The sequence below is a fragment of the Cololabis saira genome, chromosome 2 (genome assembly GCF_033807715.1).
Source record: "Cololabis saira isolate AMF1-May2022 chromosome 2, fColSai1.1, whole genome shotgun sequence".
Classification (NCBI taxonomy): Eukaryota; Metazoa; Chordata; class Actinopteri; order Beloniformes; family Belonidae; genus Cololabis; species Cololabis saira.
In genome coordinates, this window is record NC_084588.1 from 19,244,504 (window position 1) to 19,266,229 (window position 21,726).

General features: G+C 38.9%; 1 protein-coding gene across 2 annotated transcripts in view; it reads left to right on the forward strand.

Annotated features, from left to right (window-relative positions):
- Positions 1 to 5,471: 5,471 nt before the first annotated feature.
- The window catches only part of coro2ba (coronin, actin binding protein, 2Ba), a 50,426-nt gene continuing 34,171 nt past the window's right edge, over positions 5,472 to 21,726 (forward strand). The window contains exon 1 of one of the 2 annotated variants that reach the window (XM_061739591.1): positions 5,472 to 5,866. In XM_061739591.1, the coding sequence (XP_061595575.1) occupies positions 5,852 to 5,866 (15 nt within the window). In that variant the 5' untranslated portion in view covers positions 5,472 to 5,851. The remainder of the gene's footprint in view (positions 5,867 to 21,726) is intronic. The other variant, XM_061739583.1, reaches the window with a different exon arrangement.

The window sequence follows — 21,726 nt, forward strand, 5'->3', positions numbered from 1 at the left end:
AAATGCTGCTACAGTACAATATAAACCCGAGAAAACGAACCACAAAATCTGTAGCCCCGATTATACATATATAATAAATTACCGTAACACTTCCTTTCATTACCGTAACAGCCTTGCATATGTTACGGTAATGAATGCAGAGCGTTACGGTAATGAATGGCAGTTCCATGTTGCTAGCAATAATTAGCACAGCTAGCATGACTGGGCAGAAATATTTTCACTAACAGTTAAGCTCTATAAAAGTTACTTTTCCACAGAATATAAAGTTATTATCTACAAAACTATTTTTAATATACCCTGTTATGGTAATGAACAGTAGTAGTATGCCAAGGGGTGTATATAATTACAGTTTTTAACATATCTACTGGAAGAACTTGAAAGATGATCTTACCTGGTAGCCATTTTGCAACTTCTCTTCCACAAGAGGCATCATGGGACAAAAAAACTTTATTTGTTGGAACACAGGGATTTTAATGGAGACAAATATCTCTGTTACGGAAATGAACTGTTCATGCTCCGGACACATATGTTTGGCCCAGAAAGTAGTTATTCACAAATAGTTGGCCCAAAATGGTAACACTGCTAGTTAAAGGGTATAACACCAACCATTTTTTGTATTTATATGTATATTAAATTATGAGGATGTATTGTGATAATTTGGGGTTTAAGATAAAAAATAAAAGCCCGGACACGTTACGGTAATGAACTTTAAGGTTGAAATGTTGTCATAAAATATAGAGTAATTCATTAAATGCAAAGACAACAGTAGTCCTACAATTAGTACATAACCTAGTTTGATATATAATACAAATGTATGATTGTTTTAGTAGTTTAGTCTATAAAATCCTTACAGGCATGTCAAAATGCAATTTCGTGAGAATCACCCATGAATGCTTTTTAAAAAAATATTATATTATAAAACGGAAATATACGGGAAAATACTAATACGGGAGGACGAGAAAGAGGGGTAAAATACGGTAGTTTCCCGGCCAAAATGGGAGACTTGACAGGTGAGCTGGGATAGGCTCCAGCAGTCACCCGTGACCTTGCAAAGGATAAAGTGGGTATAGAAAATGGATGGATGCATGGATCATGGATATGTATTTTTCTTGTCCTTATACATGCATTCCTCGTTTTTACACTCACTCGCCACCTCTTTTTATTTTACCTTATGCATTTCTGCCTCATTATGCAAATGAGTAGGGCTTCCCTTCTTGGTCCAGCTGCAGGATCGGGCCAAAATTAAGACTATTGCGCAACCGGCGGTGACACACGGGGATAAACATACATACCTCACATTCATTGAAGCGTATGTAATGCTGCTCTCATTCAGGCCAGCCATGCAGCTGCTGGAGCCCCAGCCTCCAGGGCCCCCCAAGGACCGGCAAAATGTACTCCACAGCAACCACAACAGTATGGTCATTTATTTTGCAATGCAATTACACTTAGTCCTTAGTCACTTAGTCCCAAAACCCTTTGTGGGCCCCCTGGCCCATCTACCTGCATCTGACGGTGTACTACAAAAAGTCGTGAAAAGGCCGAGGTTCTTATGTCGGTTAAGTTCCACCCCCCTCCCACGTTTAATGCAGAGACATGAAGAGGAGTTACCCCTCTGGGGCAGAAAAGAAGAAGCAGCTAAAAGAAAATGAGGAAAAAACAAAAAAAAGACTGTGGCAAGTGCATTTTTACATACTGACTGACTGTTGTCCCGGACTCCACAGGGACTAATAATTTAACAATTAAGCCATGATAAAACAACAATAATAGCGTAATAACAACAATATTGTTATTAATAATGATAATAAATTACACATTTTATGAAACGGTATGCATAATGATGATTTGATGATGAGATAAACATAATTCTCCCCAGAGGGGGGAATTTGAATTGGACAGTGCATTGGATATGTGCACTCAAAAGAGAACATTTAAACTTAACACATGTTGACTTAAAATGTGAAATAATTTTGAACTAACTTAATATGTTTCTCTCTCATCTCTCCTCAGGACCATTAATAACATTTTTAAAGCCAGTAAATCCAGGGAAGGATAAGTTGTCCCTTCGCGACACTGATAATGAAAGCTGTAAGTTCAGTATTCGACTTAAATTGATATGTTATGCCTTCTAAATATTCTTCATGACAGTAGCATGCAGTATTAGTAGTATACTGTGCATACATTATCATATGCCTGCCCTTAAAGATTCTTATGTGCCCTGCTGTTGTTCCACCTCCAGCAGCACAACAGCTGCCCAACGCCCTGCCTTTCATGGGCAGGAAGAAAGGGTTTACAACAACGATTATTGATAGGCCTGGGCTTTCATGGACTTCTGTTGGTCCCTGGACCTCACTTTCAGAACCACTAATCTATTTCAATACATTTTTTTTCAGTATTCATCCCATTCAAATGTCCCGGAAGTTGTAAATATGATGTGCACAATAATTTTTGGTGTGCATGGGTGGGGCCCCCCAGGAATTTCTTGCTTGGAGCCCAAAAAGACCCTAGCAACTCCACTGCTCTCACTACCTTTTTGTTTATGCAATCAGCCCTCACTGAAGACTGAATATTGTCTAATGGGTGCATTTCTAAAATGATCTATTAATGTTATGTGGTGTAGGGGTGGTCAAAGGGACATTATGAAACAAACAAAGAAGCTACTGTAGCCTATATTAATTATAAATCTGGACATTATCATTATTAGTTTTAGTCTTTATGTTGCCCAATAGTCTTGATTTTGGCCCGATCCTGCTTCTTCCTGTTTATTGACCAATATTAGAGGAGCTGGAACAAGAAGGGCAGCCCTCCTCATTTGCATAATGAGGCAGAAATGCATAAGGTAAAGTAAAAAGAGGAGACGGGGGAATGTAAAAACAAGGAATTCATGTATAAGGAAAAGGAAAAAAAACTTTTTTGACAAATATGCACATATAAGGTCAGTTTTGGTCCTCCATAAAAATCTGTTTAATGAAGGTAAATAACAAAATTAAGAGGGAATATTCAGTATTCACTTTTTAAAGATTTATATTTAGTTCTTATTAACTGCAGTGGCTTTTTAGGAGCATGTTACTTTGAAACAGAAGCAAATCTGCAAAACAACTAACGATTGTAATAAGAACGGAATTAGATGCTAAGCTAACTTAAAGTTTTTGTTGAGTTGTATTAATCAAACCTGTTTAAGATCACTGTTGCACAAAAGATATGGTTTTGATTGTCTGCTGCATACTGAATCATTGTCTTTTAAACATGTCTTTTGCCATTTTCTGTTCTTATTTTTCCAAAATTATCATGAAGCATCTGTTATTTTTAAAGGTGGATAAAGCTACTAGTACCCCGAAAATTATAAATTAAAGTAAAAAAAATATCTTATGTTCTGAAGGTTTTTTTTTCTTCTAAATAATGACAGGAGCAGGTTAAAAGGCAAAGTATTGTCCGTGGAGTATGAAAACCATTATCAGCATGAGTTTTATGTTCTCTAAATATTAAAAAATATGCAGCATTTTTACTAAATCAGAATTGCAACTGTGTTCCCTAGAGCAGTTATTTTAGATTTTCTTTTTTTAACCTTTCTTCAATCTTTAATAGATGCTTACAGCATAATTGGGGATAAATACAGCGTTTACTATAGTAGGTAATTGTATAATTTGACCACAAGAGGGCAGCAAACTGTAACATATGGTGAACTCCTCCAGCTCAGACAGATGTTAGAGCTGTAAAAGACAATTATATTAAATTCCAAATTCAGAACATACTTGGTTCAATTTATTCTTGATTTTCTCATCATATGTTGTTAGAAAAGATATTTTTAATTTAACGACCTCTCTGAAAGTCTTTGAACAGAAACATGAGACTTGTGGTCTACTTTTTGAGACACGTTGGCCCTTCTACATCTGTGGATCCTCAAACTTTCAACCTCTATTTTATGTATGATATTTTTTCCTCTCACATTTTTTGTGTTGGTACAAATCGGAAAGAGTGAATACTTCCAGGATTCAAAGAAATAAAGCATAAGGTGACTCAACGTCATGGCACAACATGGAAGTTACTCTCCATACAGGGTACTCATTTATAAATGGCTAAACTTATGTACTGTTCATTTAAATGGGCTATAGTATCAAGCCTTAACATTTCAATAACCATTAAAGAAGAAAGTACCCGTAGTTTAAGTCCCGATGATACCACAAGGGACAACTAATTTCTACTCAACTTTAGTGACAGTATATATTAAAACCTTCTCATGCACTTTAGAGACCCTCTTCCCCCACCCATAATGTGAACAGAGACACAGGAAATACTATTGTTCCAGACAGGAAACATAGAGAATGAGGCTTCTGATGACTCAGATGATGAGGTTGAGGAGCAAAGGGAATGACACCGAATTACAATATGAGATATATGATAATAACCACAGTAAGAGAGAACAATCATATTTACTGTTTTGAATTAATGTGGATTATGTGTCATATCATGCAGTCTGGGCGCGCTCCTTTAGGATTAATGCTGCAGACCCTTACAGTAGACATGATTTATATGATGATGCACTAAACAAAGCCTGTATTATGGGTTTCAGCTGCAACAGAAGAGTCACACTTGACTGTGGGAAGATGAGCCGTGGAAACTGTTGGATTCTTGGCCTGTCTCAAGTGTCACTATTTCAGACAATAACTATGTGCCAGAAGACGCAAACAAGTGCTACTTCATAAGTGTGAGTTCATGCTTTCGCACTATTACACATGAGGATTTATGACTAAAAGAAAAACAAGCTTTAATTTAAGATGGAAAGCAGTTTCAATGTAAAAAAAAGTATTAGGTCCTAACAGTGCAGTATAAACCTTCACTTTCAAAGAGTTCATCTTTAATATGTTAAGATGTTCTTTGTTTTAAACCATTTTAATTTCTATATTTCATTTTTTAATCTGCTTGCACAGTCTAATAGAGCCGATCAGGAAGTATTTCACTGCATCTTGTACTTGCACAACAATGCATGTTACAATTAAAATATCTGGTATCTTTATATATTATTTTTACACCATTTTTCTTAATTCAATTAGAGCTTGTTAAATTATACAATGTCTCTTGTTGTTTCCTGTCCCCTAAAGTTACTGTTTAATACTAGAAATTAACTTTGAACACTATAGCTCTCATAATTAAGCTGAAGATCAGAGATCAAATCAAAGAACGTCCTGGTAAGTACAGCTTAAAAATATGTTTATACACAGTTTTCATGTAAATGAATGAGCTGATTTGGTGTAAATTGGGCTTGATGCAAACATCTGAAACACAACCATGCATCCATTCTCACCAGATGACTTGCAGCCATCTCCATGGCTGAGTAGCAGACTGCGACACAGCATCCAACTCCCTCCCTCCCTCCCTCCCTCCCTCCCTCCCTCACTGTCTCTGCAGTCCTCTCCTGTCCCGGGCAGCGCTGCTTCCACCTCTTCCTGCAGCCCCGCCTGACCGTCCATCAATAAGCTGTATTAACCCATCACTAATCATATAGCGAGAGACAGAGTAGGGCAGCCAGACTTTGACTGCATCGTCACCGCGTGTGTGTTTGCGTGTGAGCGGCTGGTGAGGGAGAAGCGAGGGGTGTATCCGAGCAGGGAGCTTTTCCCTGTTGTAGTAACCAAGCGTACGCCGGCTGCCAGCCATTACTTCACTGCAGCAGCAATCAGCCCCCGGCTCCTCCGTAGTTTCTGAGCCAGACACACTAACCTGTCTGTCCCCTCCTCCTTTTTCTCTGCATATTCAGCAGAGCTGCCCTCCTCTCCTCATCATCACTCCGCCACTGCTGCGGCATCGCTCTTTGCTCGAAGGGGACGCTGGCCTGTTCCTCAGCCACTGATTCTGCATGACTGTCACAAAGGTAAGACCACTTTGGACTGGAAGGCAACTTTCAGGGTGTCAATGATGTATTCGGTCGGTTTAGATTATTTTAAATGTTCGGCACGTGTATATTTTGTCAGAGGATGAGTGAAGATGAGTTTTTGAGCAGTGCTGAAGTTCCTGTGCAGACTCAGGGTATCAGGAGGTTGCTGCCTGAGGTTGTGCGTTCACACAACTCATATTTGCATTGCAGTGAATGATCAGCTCATGACAGGTCCTTCTGGACATGCAGAAGAGATTTTTTTCTTATGTTATTATTGGAAATTGATAAAACTTTACCAAACATGATTCTTTATTTGACAGTTAAATTAAATATGATATTTGACAAGAAGAGAAAACTGCAGCTATAATGTTGTAAAGTGTATGTTGATGGTAATGTTTTTGCTGCTTGGGTTACTCAAGGCGATTGATTTGCTTCTTTAGGAATAAGAATATGAGCTGAATTGAAGAAATCACTGCTCCTTAAGTCCTATGTGACTTTAACAAGCAGGATTTTACTAAAATTTACGATACAAATGACCAGAATAGAATAAAACGTTATAGTCATTTTGCTGCATGTGCTACAATAATAAAAACAGTCCACATCCTTTAAAAACCATAACTCTAAAAGATTTGTTCATTTCCCATAAAAGTCACAAACTTCTGACTAAGACCTCCCGTGGATGAGGTTAGACGTGCCAAAGCAGTAAAATCACTTACAAAAGTTGGGTTCAGTGTTTTGACTGCAGAAAGATAGCACCAATATGTACTAAAATCTGATTTTAGTGATTTACCTTTTGTTGGTATTTGTGCACCTTTTTTGATTTAGTTGTTTTGGCAGGTTTTGCTCTAGAAATAAAACGCACCTGCTTACTGAAAAAGTATGAAGGTATATAAATTACTGGTCAAGCAGAATACGGAGACTCAAGCCACACGAGGGTTTAATAGGAGGTCCCAAACAAAGCAAAGCACTCATGTTTACTTCTGACACCAGGGTTTTGGTTAATATTAGTACAAGAGCAGATATCATTGTGATGGATTTTACAGTGCACCCTCTGGGCATGGATATAAGTCATTCCAGGGTCTCCTCAAGCGACAACAACACATGTTTGATGCTGTGATGGGGCTCAAAGTCCATGCTCAACGTGCAGCAGCCGCTTCAATCCTCTTAACCAATTAGCACAGAGAGACACAGAGAGAGGAAGAAGCACACAGAGAGGAAAGTGGCACACCTACTCCCATATAGAGAATTAACCTGGACTAAAATAGCTGACCCAGTGTAGACATAGGACAATGTCCTGATTACTATACTTATGGTCACACACCTGTAGGTTTCCATATAAAAGTTCTTATTTTTTAATTCATTTTTTTTACTTAAAAAATTGTAAAAAAAGATGAGGCTTGAGATTCCAGACTCCATTTTCTAACGCAAAATATAGACATCTGCTTGTGAGGTACATTTTCCTGCCTGCTTGTTGTGTGGGAGGCGTGTGCTGCAGCGTGGGTGGACAAACTCCACTACGAGATCTGAGAGAGGAAAAGGTCAGGTCCTCGTGTGCTGGCGCTGAGCCACAGCCCAAATCTTACTGTTGATAAGACCAGAAGGCATTGTAGAGAATTTTAATGAATGCAGTCATGTTTTTGTTTTTGGGGAACAAGGGGGGTGTCTTTGACATCTTTGTGGGGAGAAAAAAAAAAAGGTATGAAAGCACATTACAAAGTGGTATCTAACAGATGAGGGGTGAGTAGGAGAAGCAGGGAGAGAGAGCAGCTGTTTTAATGGCTCTGCCTGCCAGCAGCACAGAAGTCACCTTGGGAGGGATGCAGGACGTGAGCTGCTGTGCTGACGGGGCTAAACAGCCCTCTCCCCTCAGCTCATAGACAGCAGCATTGAATGAGAAATATCCTGCAGCGGCCTATTAGCATCGCATCAAGGTTTCTATTGTCTGGCATGAACTCTTCAATTTGCAGTGTAAATTTGCATTATACAACAATGTGATTACCCACATACTGTGTTGGGATCCCGTTCACCCACTCATCAGTAAGGTTGGGGTGTTGGAGAAAGCTGATTCATGTAGAATTCCTATTTTCTAATATTGAGATTTCACAATTCACAGTTTAGAAATTTTTTTCCTTTTTTTTCCAAAATTGATTTTATTTAAAACAGAAAGAATTTTAATTTGGTAAAACTGCCTTGCCACATATCACCTCGGGGTTGTGTGCTGACATTTGATGTTATTCAGTAAGCGCTGCTATGTGAGATACAGTAGGTGCTAACAAAGTAAGCCTGAGACCATTCAGAACCTGCATTTGATGCCATGGAGACCAGAGTCATTCTCAAAGGCTTGAATCAAAGCTAATTGGCCTTTTCTTGGTTCCTAAAGAGACGTACTTGATGAAAAGGAAGTCCAGTAGGCTGTGAGAATCTAAATGACCTGGATGACTGAGAAACTACACCTGCTCATGGACACAAAAGCTGCTGTTTTTGGCATTATAGAAGCACTAAAATGAAAAAAGAATTGGCACAATTTTGAAATAACATCAAGATAAATCTTAAAGATTATTAATGCAACTAAAGGTGCATTTCCATTAGTAGGGTTTCTGGGTAGTTTGTTAGGGGCCACGTTGTTGACGCGCGTTTCCATTACCAGTAACAGCCCTGCGGAGAGTCCTTCAGGAAGCTTTGTTGCGTGAAAAACGTTCCTGTGGTATCAGAGCTCCTCAGCTCAGCCTACAGGAACTACCTGGCGCTCAAATAAATTAAATTGTTAAATGCAAGTGACATCCCTTCCATGGTCACTTGTTTCTCCTTCTCTTTCCTCTTTTGCTGCATTCTTCTTTTTCTTCCCCGTTTACGTTGTTGGTGTTTGTGAACAGCAAAAAGGCGCATTACTGCCATCATATGCTCAGTAGTGTTATTTGTTTGGTGGATGGTGCTTGCGTAATGGAGACATGCTGGCTGATGGCTGAGGAGGCGATTGGTTCTGTTAGAGGATTTAGTCTGGCAGGTTTACCTGGATTCCTCGCTAATGGAATCACGTATCGTTTACATAACGCTACGGTTGTACAGTAACGATTTAGACAAACGTAAGAGGGAGCTGTTGGAATGGTGGTGTATACTACACCCCAATTTATTAATTGCATATATATATATACTGCATTTTATCCTTGCAAAGCATAATTCTTGTATCTGGGACTGATGTACCTTAAGCATCAACATGACTCAATTTCAAGAGAGGTATTTTAAAACCATGCCACAGGCACGCAAGAGAAAATGATCGATAGCGTACAGCCACTCTAAACATTTCCTGCATCCCTATATTGGATTAGATTTTCCATTTAGAAAATGAACTGTACAACAAAATTCATACAAGATTCAATGTGTAGCAGACTATTTAGTGCATGAGTGGATGTTCCAAGTATAGCTTGGCCGTCACACGCACAACATTAAAACACTGACTTGAAATCAATAACTCAATAACTGAATAGTTTGTTACAATGGCATTTTCTATTAAAAAGGCTCCGGTCCTGACACGTACTGTACATCCCACTGTTGTCAAGTTCACCCATCCAATCATAAATGCCGAACAGATTCTCTTATGGAGATTAAAATTAGGTTAAAAAAACAAATCATGCATATTCAGAGGAAACATAGTGATGCACAAATACTGTATGTTGATCTCGTTACTGAAGAGTTGAGTGTAAACTAAAAGGATTTTTCATGAGTAAGAGTAACCAGTACTGACATCCATCAGTTGCATTTCTCATTTAGAGGTCTACCACATCAGCTTACGCAAGATGTTTTAGTGGTTGAATGTTTAAGTTTCTTACTGACGTAGACAGTCTGACAGAGAAAAGCTACCAAAGAATGCTGACTGAGAAAATAGGTCATCGCAAGTTTACATCCCGGGCCTGTTGCTTTCCAGCATGGCTGAGTCGTCTGTGAGACGGCACTCTAAGCTCTTTAGCTTTTTAAGATCAACATTTTAGTCTCGTGTCTGTAATTTCTTTGGCTCACAAGGTAAATCCATTATATTTTTTACCGAATACCATAATGCTTCATCGTTAAAATTGCAATTTTATTGTAAAGGGAAAACCTGAGGGTGGGGATCCTCAGTGGCTGTATTTCTGTTGAGCAGAATTTATTCTCTAGATGACGAAGCCAATAACTGGAAGGTGGCCATAATATTTGATTTAACGATAACATATAATGATTTCACATCTAAAAAATGGACTCTCTTGAACATCCACAGTGTGATTTTTGTCATGTTTAACCACTTGGCAGCTTGTTTCAATCGTATTTTTTTAAGGCTTTTTTAACGTGCATGTTGATTTATGCTTTAATGACCTTAAGCGATGAATAAGATTGGGATGCTTTGTGCTGCGTACAGGATACGGCTCTTAGTGGTGCAGCAGAAACCGCCAACGCAGCTAGAACATCAGGGCATCATAGGATTTTTTTTCTTTACTACATCTAGACATGCTCTTTTCTTTTGCTGTGTGTATTTGTGTGAGGATGTGGACATGGGGAAGCGAGGACAAATGTGAGCTGGCAGACACATTATGTGTGTGTGGGTGGATAACTCCCATTCCAACTAAATAGACACACAGTATTAGAAATCTTGTGATACTAACAAAAGAACAAATCTGCGTATCTCCTGTTCTTTGACCTACAACTGCGGATGTGTGTGTCTACATCCTCAAGGCTGCTCAGTGTAATCTCACAGCTGACAGCTGAGAGCTCACAGATCATCCCTTACATACCATAAGTAGGATACATACATTACAGCAGAACCACACAGCTTCTGTTGTCTTCCTTTAAATGCCACTTCAGTGTCCAACAACACAGGGAGCACCCACCCAGGGGGTGATGCAGTCTCACTCCAGCATTGATCGTTGCCCAGAGTTACCTCCCTGTCAGTTTTAGTTTTGCTCTCAGTCCACAGAGCTTAAGGGAAAGGCATAATGACCACAGTGGGATGTCTCTTTGAAGCAAACTGACCCCTTCAGATGACTACGGCCACTTGGGTCTTTATCTGCCAAAAAAACCCTTCAGCATAAGCATTACTATATTATTTTAAATGTGCTATAAAGCATGATAGTTTGTAGCTGGCTTAGATAGAGATGAATAGATCATTTGGGCGGTTCTACTGAATACTCCCTTGATTTGAAAGCTTCAGCTTGCAAGACAACCTATTAAATGGTCCAGTTGTTTTTGGTAGGATACCACAGGGAGAGCGGTTTGCCAGGGCTGGCAAGACAGGGGGTGGGTGGGGAGGACAGATGGACGCTGAGGTGACCAAGACAACGAGGGCAGACTAGACTTTTCCTTTAAGTGCTGGCAAATAACCTCTCCGTCTAACACTAACTGGTTCTTCAAAATGTTTGTTTTCATAGGACACACAAGTATGCAATTGAGTCTAAATCTCAACCATTACAAACACACAAATACATCTTACCATTTTTTTTTTTTTAGCTTTACATTAAACCTGCTGACGTGAATCCAGTATAATTCAAAGTAGCGTTCCAGCTGTGTTGAGTATGTTTGCAATTACATATCTGCAAACAGCCCAGTTAAGAAAGAGGCCCACGCTGCTCTGATGTTGGGCACACATGTGTGGTTGGAAAGACGCCTGAAAGCCATTTTCAGTGTTTATGGTACAGCTTCTGCTGTTAACTGTAAAGCTGTCAAGACTCGCATGGCATGAAACCATTCAACATTTAAAAAAAGAAAAAACTAGCTTTTTCATTTCGGATTCAGTTTTTTTTTCATTTGTATTGCAATTATACTTAAATGGGAAAGAAACATTACAGTAAGCTATACACTCACAACCTCCACCCATCCACACTCAGACGGTCTGGATTCTTTACTGAGGGCACCTCGCCCACAATAAATCTTAATTTAGTGTGATTTAGCTCACTGGCCGTTTGTCAAGTTAAGTGTTTACCCGCACGCTCTCGAACACAGAGACTGGCACATTAAACTGAGAGCTAAATCGCTAACCTGGCAACCCAAAACCTGCTGTTCGTTGAGTAGAAAAATTACACGAGGGTTTAGCAGATTAAGTCCAGAATCAAGTGTTTTTTATGCTCTTAATGGAGCATAATAAAAGTAGGCATGCAAAATGTGTGGAAAGATAAAAAGAGCGAGGGGAAAAAATGAGAATAACTGTGAGAAAAAGACATTGAAAATCACACAGGAAAAAATTCAGATCTCATGAGCTCATTCAGAAAGCTTTCGTACCCTCCTCAGTGTGTTTTATCTGTGTTACAGTCTGGACTTTCTGTAAAAAAAATTAAATAAATAAATAAAATTTCTGTGTGAAAAACTAAAGTGCATTTCCAAAAGAATTGAGTAACTATCCCTGCGCCGTGTCTCTGCATAAATCATTCTTACACTGCGAATGCACTCACACAGCGCATGCTTCTGTAGAGTAAAATGTCAAAAGATGACCTGAATTAACTGTGGATGATGCACAAGGGAAAGCTTTGTTGTGCCTTTTTTTCTGTTTTTGACTCAAATGTTCATTTTTGGATTCCCCTTTGAGAAGTTTCAGAAGTGAAAGCAGGAAATGGAGTGAAATCATTTGTGAAAATAGTCAAGAAAATTGAGAAACAGGAGGGACTGACCATTTCCAGCTCCCTCTTTATTTCCCCTTCAGCTGAGATTAAATGCACATCCTGCATACAGTATGTGTGTGTGTGTTTTATATGGTCCACTCAGGATACAGGATGTACTTCCTGTTTTGGGGTTTGGGGGCAAATAATACATACAAAGAAATGTGTTTTTATATTTGAGTTAGTTAGTTAGTTTGTATCCTTGTGTATAATCACTTACCTAATGGTAAAAAGTATTTGTGCACTGCCAGCTTCTCGGTCTTAATGCATAAGTAATATTAGACTTGTTTGATTTGCCATTAAGCTCAGAGATAAAAACAGCAAATTTGTCATCTTTCAGCAGCTGCAATTAGAAGTTTACATATGATCTTCATGAGGAAACCTTATATGTTTTCAGGAGATCAGGAGTCCAATCTGCCATCCCTGCTTTTTTTTTAGCTTCTCCAGAGTCAGAAGCATTTGGTAAAACTGACTTGGCCTCTACAAGTTTCTCACAATGTCTTGGAATTCTGGATCCGGCCTGACAGAAATGGTGGAACTGACTCAACTTTGTGGGCCTTCTGGTTCACACACACCTTTTCAGAGCCGTAGCTTTGCTTTGTTTATGGTTACTCAAGTATCTTCACTTATTTTTCTTAAGCTACCCTGTAATAAATTTGGAGGTCTGCTTGGGCTCATTCCATGTATGTCTAAGCTTTAACTTGTTTGCTGACATCTTCAGATGCTGTACACAGAATCGCCTTTTTTGTGATGCTGTTGGTTTTGTGAGTGGAACCGATCCCCTCATTAAACCAGCCCAACAACCTGATGCTGCCATACCTCACTGTTGAATCCTGCAAGCTTCCCCGGTTTTCCTCCAAACATAATGATAACCAGATCAGGACATTACTCTAATGTCCCCAAGAGCAGTTGAAAATGTTATAGTTTTGGAGCAGTGAGTTAGTTATTTTTGGACAACGATGCTCTCCTACCAGTTTCAGAACAGTTTGAACATTTTGCAAGAAAGCACATTCATCTGTGTAACACAGAAGCGATGTCTCTCAAGGGCAGTATGATAGATACGAGCTCCCATATGCTGGTAAAACCAGTAGTGTAGTGTATTACGGATTAAAAGAGAGTCCACAGTTCTCTTGCTGGTCTATTGTTGATTTCTTTAAATGCCCCCATGATACTTTGCAATGAAACCTTTGTGTTGAAAGGTGTGCTTTCAAATAGGTGTACAGGTGTCCCTCCAATTAACTCAAATGAAGTCATTTAGACTATAAGAAGCCTCTAATGCCAAACTATCGTTATGTGGATTTCCCCAAGCTGTTTATCACCATGGTCAGCTTTGTGATATAAACTAATAAAATAATTTCTCCATCATTATTTCATTTTCTGACACATTTAGATATATATATTTTGAATTTTAGCCAGTTTTGTTATCAGACGTGGAGAAAGAAAATGTCCCTCTCAAAACCTCTGGTTGTAACTGTACATGTTGTTCAGCCTATGCAGAAAAGCTTGCATAAGGTCATTTGTAAAGCCACTTTTATAAAATATAATGAGTATATATTTAAAGTAAATAGCAATATCATCATATTTTTCCCACTTGAACAACACACTCTTGCCATGTTCATCCTGTTTATATTCTTAAACAGTGTTCCTCGATAGTTTTTATGGCTGGTGGTAAACCTTAAACACATGAAGCATGCAGGGTGGACGACTGCCATCACTGGTTTTGTATGGTAGGAGGACTTTTTATATACGTATATAATTTTTATTTTCTTAGCATTCTCTTTAATTATCTTCCCACAGTGATTAAAAGGGACTCCACACAGCCAACAACAGGTCCTGTTTTAGAAAAAACACAGCTCACTGGCTGGCTAACACAAATTATAGATTTGTATTTTTCTAGTGATCCTCCACCCCTGCTCAACTGTATGGAGAAACACTGCATTTACGTTTGCATAAACAATTTGCTTATTGGCTAAAGCTCTGAAGTAGAGCTTAAAATGACTGTATCTTGATTTTTTTTAAAATGTATTTAACTTATTGTTCATTAAGGACTTTGGTTTTTACATCAGCTCTGTAGGACTTCTTAAAACCAAGAACCTCTTCATCGCTTACGTAACTATTATACTGTTGTACATTATATTTGAGTTAAACTATCTGTAACTGTGAGACAATTGTTACAACATAAGAGCACAAAAAAAGAGACCTGGAGCAGCAGTGAAGCCCAGTTAGTGTCATATTGACTCATCTGTCAACAAAGAGCTGGCTGTTGCATCACTTCAGCATTCCTATCTGTGATGCAATTGCAATCAGGGAAAAAAACACTAAAATTTGAAGCTATGCTATTACCAGAGGAGTTGGCCGGTCCCATAAGCCTCAGAGAGCTTGTCAAAGTGCTCAGTTAGAATATGGCTGCTGTGATGCCAGAAGATCCATTGTCTTGAGGTCAGCTTTGAGTGCACTGAAGCAGACTAAATGGTTTGCTGTAACTAGGAATGGGCGATATTTTACCATTCACGATATACCGTCAAAATTCCCCACGGTAAGAATTTGTCATCTTGCGGTAAAAACGATAAATTCCCGTTGAATACGTTTTTGTGTGACAAACATGGCGGAAGGCGGATCTGAGAGCGAGGAGCTCGTTGTTAAACGAGGTTCCAGCTCCGTTATCTGGAACTGGTTTGGATTTAAAAAGAGTGACGAGGACCAAACATCATTTATTATATGCAGAGTCTGCAAAAACAGAAGGAAATGGTTGTTACATTTTGATATAACGTTTGACTATTAGGAAAAAAAATTGCAATAATATCTAATTTGTGGCATGTTCCAACCACAGGTTAATTTGCACATTTTATTTATATTAGAAGAGGTCATCACTGATTGGATTTTATTGAACTTTTATTTATTTGTCCTGTTTCTTTATTTATCAAGTTGTATTTTTTTGTTTTTTTTTCTACTTTGTGATTTTATAAGCTAAGAAAACTTGTTTTGGGGGCTCCAAAGACTGAATGTGGTGATAGATTTATAGTTACAAAGGTGGATTTGAATTGGTATTTTTTTTAATCGTCATTTTTATCGTTATCGGGATAAATGCCAGAAATTAACGTGATACATTTTTTAGTCCATACCGCCCATCCCTAGCTGTAACTACAGTATAAGTTATTTAATTTAGATTGTTCAGCAATATAAGTTTTTCTATTTCACATTTTTTTCTCCTCATATTTGTATAATTATTGGGGGTCTGTAGGCCTGAGAGACATTGATTTATTGGTTATTGTTAGAAAGTTAATAAGAAAGTTATTGTTTGTAGTACAGTATGTTTAGTAGTTACATTTTTCTATCTCTAAATTCTGAGGGTGAAACCTGTTATTTTAAGAATAACATCAATAAAAACCACACATTCTTTCAAATAAAATCATCCACAGAAAACCAGCCTATTCTTTTCATAGTCACAAAGCAGGTTAAATATCTCAATAAAACGCATTGATATTACTGAAATGATGCTCTATCTTTGAAGAGAAGTTAAATGAAAAGAACACACTCACATTTCCTTTTATCCATCACTGCAGCTGAACTGGTTAAGATGCTTTGATCAGAGCCCGGAAACCACACAGTGTCACTGCAAGGGCAATTACACCACTCACTGGAAGAGTTAGCCGCCTGGCTGGGGAAGCTTGATGAAGGAACCGGCATTTAAGATAACATTTGCAGGGGGAATGCTGACAATAGCAGCAATGTGGTGCTCGAATGCTCATGCAGTGGCTTCATTAATTTGTTAAAACGATGATAGTCAGTCATTCAGACATTGGTCACGCTTGCATTAATCTTCCTCACCTTCTCATTCACATGTGCCCGTGAAAGTGACAAATAGGCACAGTGCAATCTTTGCTACTTGCACCAGATTGGATCATAAATCAAGTAAAACCCAATAGGGACATCATGCCATCCACCTTATTCCAACCGACCTATCAGCAAGTCCCACCCCCTTAGTTACAGTTGCTAACTCAAACAATATAGCAGTGTTTTTTTACAATGGCTGGTTGTGTGAAAACCTCGTCCCACAATGTTTTAGGCAAATACACAAAAGGACCACCTGTCACCAAGCATCCTTAATATGGGACTTAAAATGTGATGGAAGTTTTTCCATCATCAAGAAAATTTTAGATAGATGCAATGGGTTATAAATTGAAGGCTAGAGTTTATAGATCACGGTGCAAGCGGAAAAAGCCTCATCTAGTGGTTGTCATTATCGCAAATGATCCCAGATCAAAACTGTGGACAAATGCCTGCTGACTAACTTCTGCTCTCTTACAAGTAATTAGTTGTACAGCAGCGCTAGCAAGAACACTGTGGAAATAATAGTCATGCTTAATAATGTGCCAGGGGATGCAGAGTTTACCCAGAACAGCCATGGAGGAAGGAAACACATGAAAATGTCACTTTTTCAGAGCTTTGTGTTTTTATTTAAAAGCAGATGTTGTTCAATACATTCTTATTGCAGTTTCTTTGTGGACTTTATTAACAAAAATAGCATTGTTGTAATCAACTTGAGAAATATGAGCTTTTACTTCACCGGAATACAGCGTTTTCACTGTCGTCACAATGTCAAACAGATGTCTGCACAAAACTGTGAGTCTTTTTAGATCTGTGGAGTAACAGATGGATGTCAACCAAGTAAATGACTCACCAATTCATCAGGCCAATTATTAACCAGTTTTTTTAATGATCAGCAATTAACATCTGCAGGCAGCCCCTTTGTGGTCCCTTGTTTTATTCAAAACATTACATTTTAAAATATATTTAATGAATGTTTATTCAAATCATATAATTAAGTGAATATAAAGAGGGAAAAACATAATTTGCCTGATATATCAGCCAAAAGTAAAGTCGGTATCATAGGTCACACATCTGCTGTGCTGATGTTTGAAGATCCGGATCCAGCATGAGAAAAACACACGAGCTGACATCTAGTTACCGATAAATGGAAGTGGAACGAAACAGTTTAAATATCAAAATACGCACAGACACAGAACAAGAGAATAAGAGGAAAAATTGTGAAACTATGAAGAGGGTTTTGGATTGTACTGTTAATTTATTTACTAGTGCAATTTCTCATTTCCTGTGAACAGCTGATCACATGCCACATTTACTCACTGCTACTTTGCAATTAACCCGCCGTTAATGTGACTGCAGCAGTTCAGGCTTGTGCAGCGTTGACAGTGACACTAATTTGTTCCAGCCTTGTCAGACGGCTGTTGCGAAAATGTTACGGAAAATCACTAGAAGAGTCACTCAGACATGACGGCATCATGTTTAGCTGCTACCAAAATTAATGGAAAGCAGGGGATTCCTGAAACGGGTTTCAGACGAGTGTGTCAAACACCAAACATTTTGCATTTTAACACACAGACTGTGAGTTTTGCCCTTTGTGCATCCCAAAGTACATATTCCTCCCTGGTTATGACAGTGCTGGAGAGTGAACATAAGAGAGCTGTGAGGGAGGACTGGGGCAACGAGTGAGATCACATTCATACCACCACCCACACCATCTCTCTGACACAAACACACGCACACATCTGCATCTGACTTCACCAGGGTCACATCCAACACTGTATTTCGCCTATGGGCACCGCCTGTAATGTAAATATAGGTATTAGTCTCTGCAGCACGCAATACTTCAGTCCTTCTTCTCTCTTTCTTTTTGTGCTTTCTTTCTAGCATCATTTGTTTTTTCTTATTCCTCATATTGGCTATGTTTTCAATAATCTTAGCAGCCAAAAAAGTGTTGCAATGTTTGTCAGTCATAGTGATCGGTGGACCGCTGAGCCTCTGAAGAGATCAAACCATAAGTGTGTAAGCCTCTTAGAAAGGTTGGAGTACATAGCGTGTAAAAGTGTCAGATTTGACAGATAAAGCCAGTTTCATCAGTATGTATGAGTTTTACTAAAGTGATTTAAATAAAGGATTGAGTTTAGTTAACATTTGTACCAATCGTGAACCTGGAAAAACAAATTGTGCTGCAGAAACCTTTAATTCAGACCGGTGGTTCTTGGGACTAGATGTGTTTAAAACTGCTCTGCTGTCTGGGTCCATGGGTCCATGGATCAAGGGCCACGGAGGATGTAAAAGAGAGTCTGTCAAGCTGCAGTTGTCTCTCTGAGGGGTTGATGAGGGCGTTCTGTGGAGGGGTAGGATCAGGGACACTCTGTACAAATACAGCAATATGCCCTTCCGGTAAGCTGGTGAGAATATCCCGATTACTGATCAGAGATCAAGTAGTTGCTTATATCCACCTCAGACAAACAGAACAACGGGGAGTTAGGGAAAGCCGTTCTGAATATCAGCTTGTTGAAATCATGAACGTGGTGTCGGATGAGAGCAACAAATTACGCAGCAGAAGCCTTTACTTCAGTTCAGTGGTTTTTCAATAGATAATTAAAGCCAGAGCCGGCATATACCGACCATCCTGCACCATCACCACACTGAACCTGTGCTTTTGTTAGCCTTTGATTTCTGTTACGTACTAGTTTGGTTGAGAATTATCAGCAGTTGTTTTTGCTTGAGGTTTTATTAGTTTACTTTAGATTAAGGGGGTTTGAGGTTTTGAGTTTTAGGATTTCATTTTAAATTTGGCTCACTTTGCAGATGGTTTAAAGACTTTCCATCTTTGTTTGGTTTGGCTGCCACGCTCATGTTAGGTTGTAAGTGCATTTGTATTAAAGTTTTCTGTATTCACTTGCTGCTTGTAGGTATTTTTCTTTCTTTCTTTTTTTTTTACCCTTATTCGATTTAAGGGGTGCAGAAGTGCATAACATGTGGCGTGGCGATAACTTGATATCCTCTCTAAATTTGCTGTGTAGTCCAACCCAAGCACAGTGACAAAAGACTATGATACACAGAAATAAGACTGGCACACAAATGACCCATCATATAACTTCAGATATGAGCAAATTCAGCAGGGAGTAGATGGTGTCTTTAGAGCCTCTATTGTGGAATAACATCCTAAATTAAATATTTGCCTCCACAGAGAATAGTGAAATTAGGTCTGAATGTCACATCTGGCTTTTATCTGGGACACATAAGCCTACAGTTCTAGAGGTTCAACTGACAGGCAATTGATGGATTAATGCAACAGACTGGAAAGATTTGCATTATTGAACATTTAATTTAGCTCCAACATGTCAGCTAACATTGTATAGTGAGGTATATGTTTTATTATAAAGGTCTTAAACAGTAGAAAAATTGCAACCACTATTGGACATGGATATAGCTCGACAGCAGCATTATAACTGTAGGTCTGTGGGGTTTTTTCTCCAGGGTGAGCTCAACAATGTAGTGGCTTCTCTAAAGTAGGTCAAATTCAAGGCACATTAACCTTCACCTACAAAGGGGAATACTGCCATGTCGAATGTAACATGACAGACTCGCGTGCGCTAAGATGCAAAAGAGACAGCTGAAAGCTGTCTGCACACTTCTTTTCTCTTATCAAAAAAACTGTTTCTGTTGCTTACGAATGAAACGGAAAGTTTAAAAGTCGCTATTGTAAAAGCACTGGAGAAATGGTTGTAGGTGTAACGGAATAATACAGTTTGATGAGAGTTTCTAAGAAAATGTGCAACACCTGGAACAGAGAAATAGATAATAGGATTTCCTTGTTCATTTAATTTGCTAGTTTGTGTTGTTGTCAGTTCCTGCAAGCTCCATACTTGCTTACTCAATATGAATGGATCAAGGAGTGATCTTCATACTGAGATATATATATACTGTATATTCACAGTCAGACTTTCCGTTTTTCCCTGTTCTTCCTCTCAAAGGCTGTTAGTCTTCACATTTGTTGGATGGTTTGGTTAAAGGTACCAGTTTTGTGTAGATTCTTACACCCTGATATCAGAAGATTTGTGTGAATATCTGCAAATACTACTGGTCCATTTGTGGTTTAGCTAAATGTGTCACAGTAATCATAGATGTCAGTGTTTTTCTATCTTTTACAGTCCTTTGCCTTGCTTTTAGTTTGGACATATAGCAAGTGTAGCCATTTCAGCAAAGCTTTTAACACGGTTATAACCAGGTTATAGATTGTGAGGTATGTAAGTTGCCACAGATTTGGTGATTTTGTTACTTCTCTCATGGAAGCACAATGTTGACTGAGGCTCATTAATCATTGCCTCATTAGCTTTGCTGGCTTGGTTCCTTGATATTGCAGATGTGACGTCAGTCTGCAATCTTTGTTTTACTGCAGCTGGAAAATAACCACCGAATGTATCAGTGATTTATGTAGAGTAGGCTGCAAACTCTCAATTATATTAGTGCACTGATGCATAAGTGTTCACGTCAGCATAACGCTACATATTAAATAAAAAGAAAAGAACATCTTTACCTGCAAAACAAATATTTATTTTAGAAAATGGCTGTTTTCCATTTAGTTTTAGAGTTAGATTTAGGGAAGGTGTTGGAACCGCAGGGACAAAGCTGAGACAGAAGCTATAGGAAAGAGAATTCATGTAAAACTTTGGAGAACAGTGTTTGTTTGTCTTTGTTGTTCTTCTTGAAATCTGACTGTCCCCGTCGAGATGGTGTTGGTCAGGGAACGTGTAGACGTGGTTCATTCGTCACTGTGGGTGGTGAGGGGATCTGAACAGAGGTGGGTTTCTGGCAGTCATGGTGGCAACAGCTCCACACAAACAGGAAATTGTGGTTACTTTGAGACAAAACACTCAAAACTTTACAATCATGACAGCAGGTACCACTGAGGCAAGAGACCAATCTGGTGACGAGTGGAAGGAGGACTGGTGAATAAATGCTGCAACTCTGATGGGAAACAGGTGCCAGATGAGGGTGGAACCAACCTTATTCAAATGACCAAACACACACACACACACACACACACACACACACACACACACACACACACACACACACACACACACACACACACACACACTTTCAAGGCAGGGATTGCAGACAGTTAGTGTCTGGAACACGGTCAAGTGCTTGGCTCAGCACAAGGTCTGGCACTTTTCTGACTTGGTTGGCTTTTCTAAGATCTCCATCCCTCCTATACTCTGAAAACAGACAGACTTCAAAGCTTTGTGGTTCTTTCAGCTTGAACAAACTTTTTCCCAGCCTTGTGAAAGTTTCAGCGATTAATACAGTATGCATTTTGATAACGTCAGATGAAGCAGTAACCAGCTGTTTCAGCTGTCAAATGTTTGAATTTCTTTAAAACTCAGTAAGGATTGGCCTTTTTTC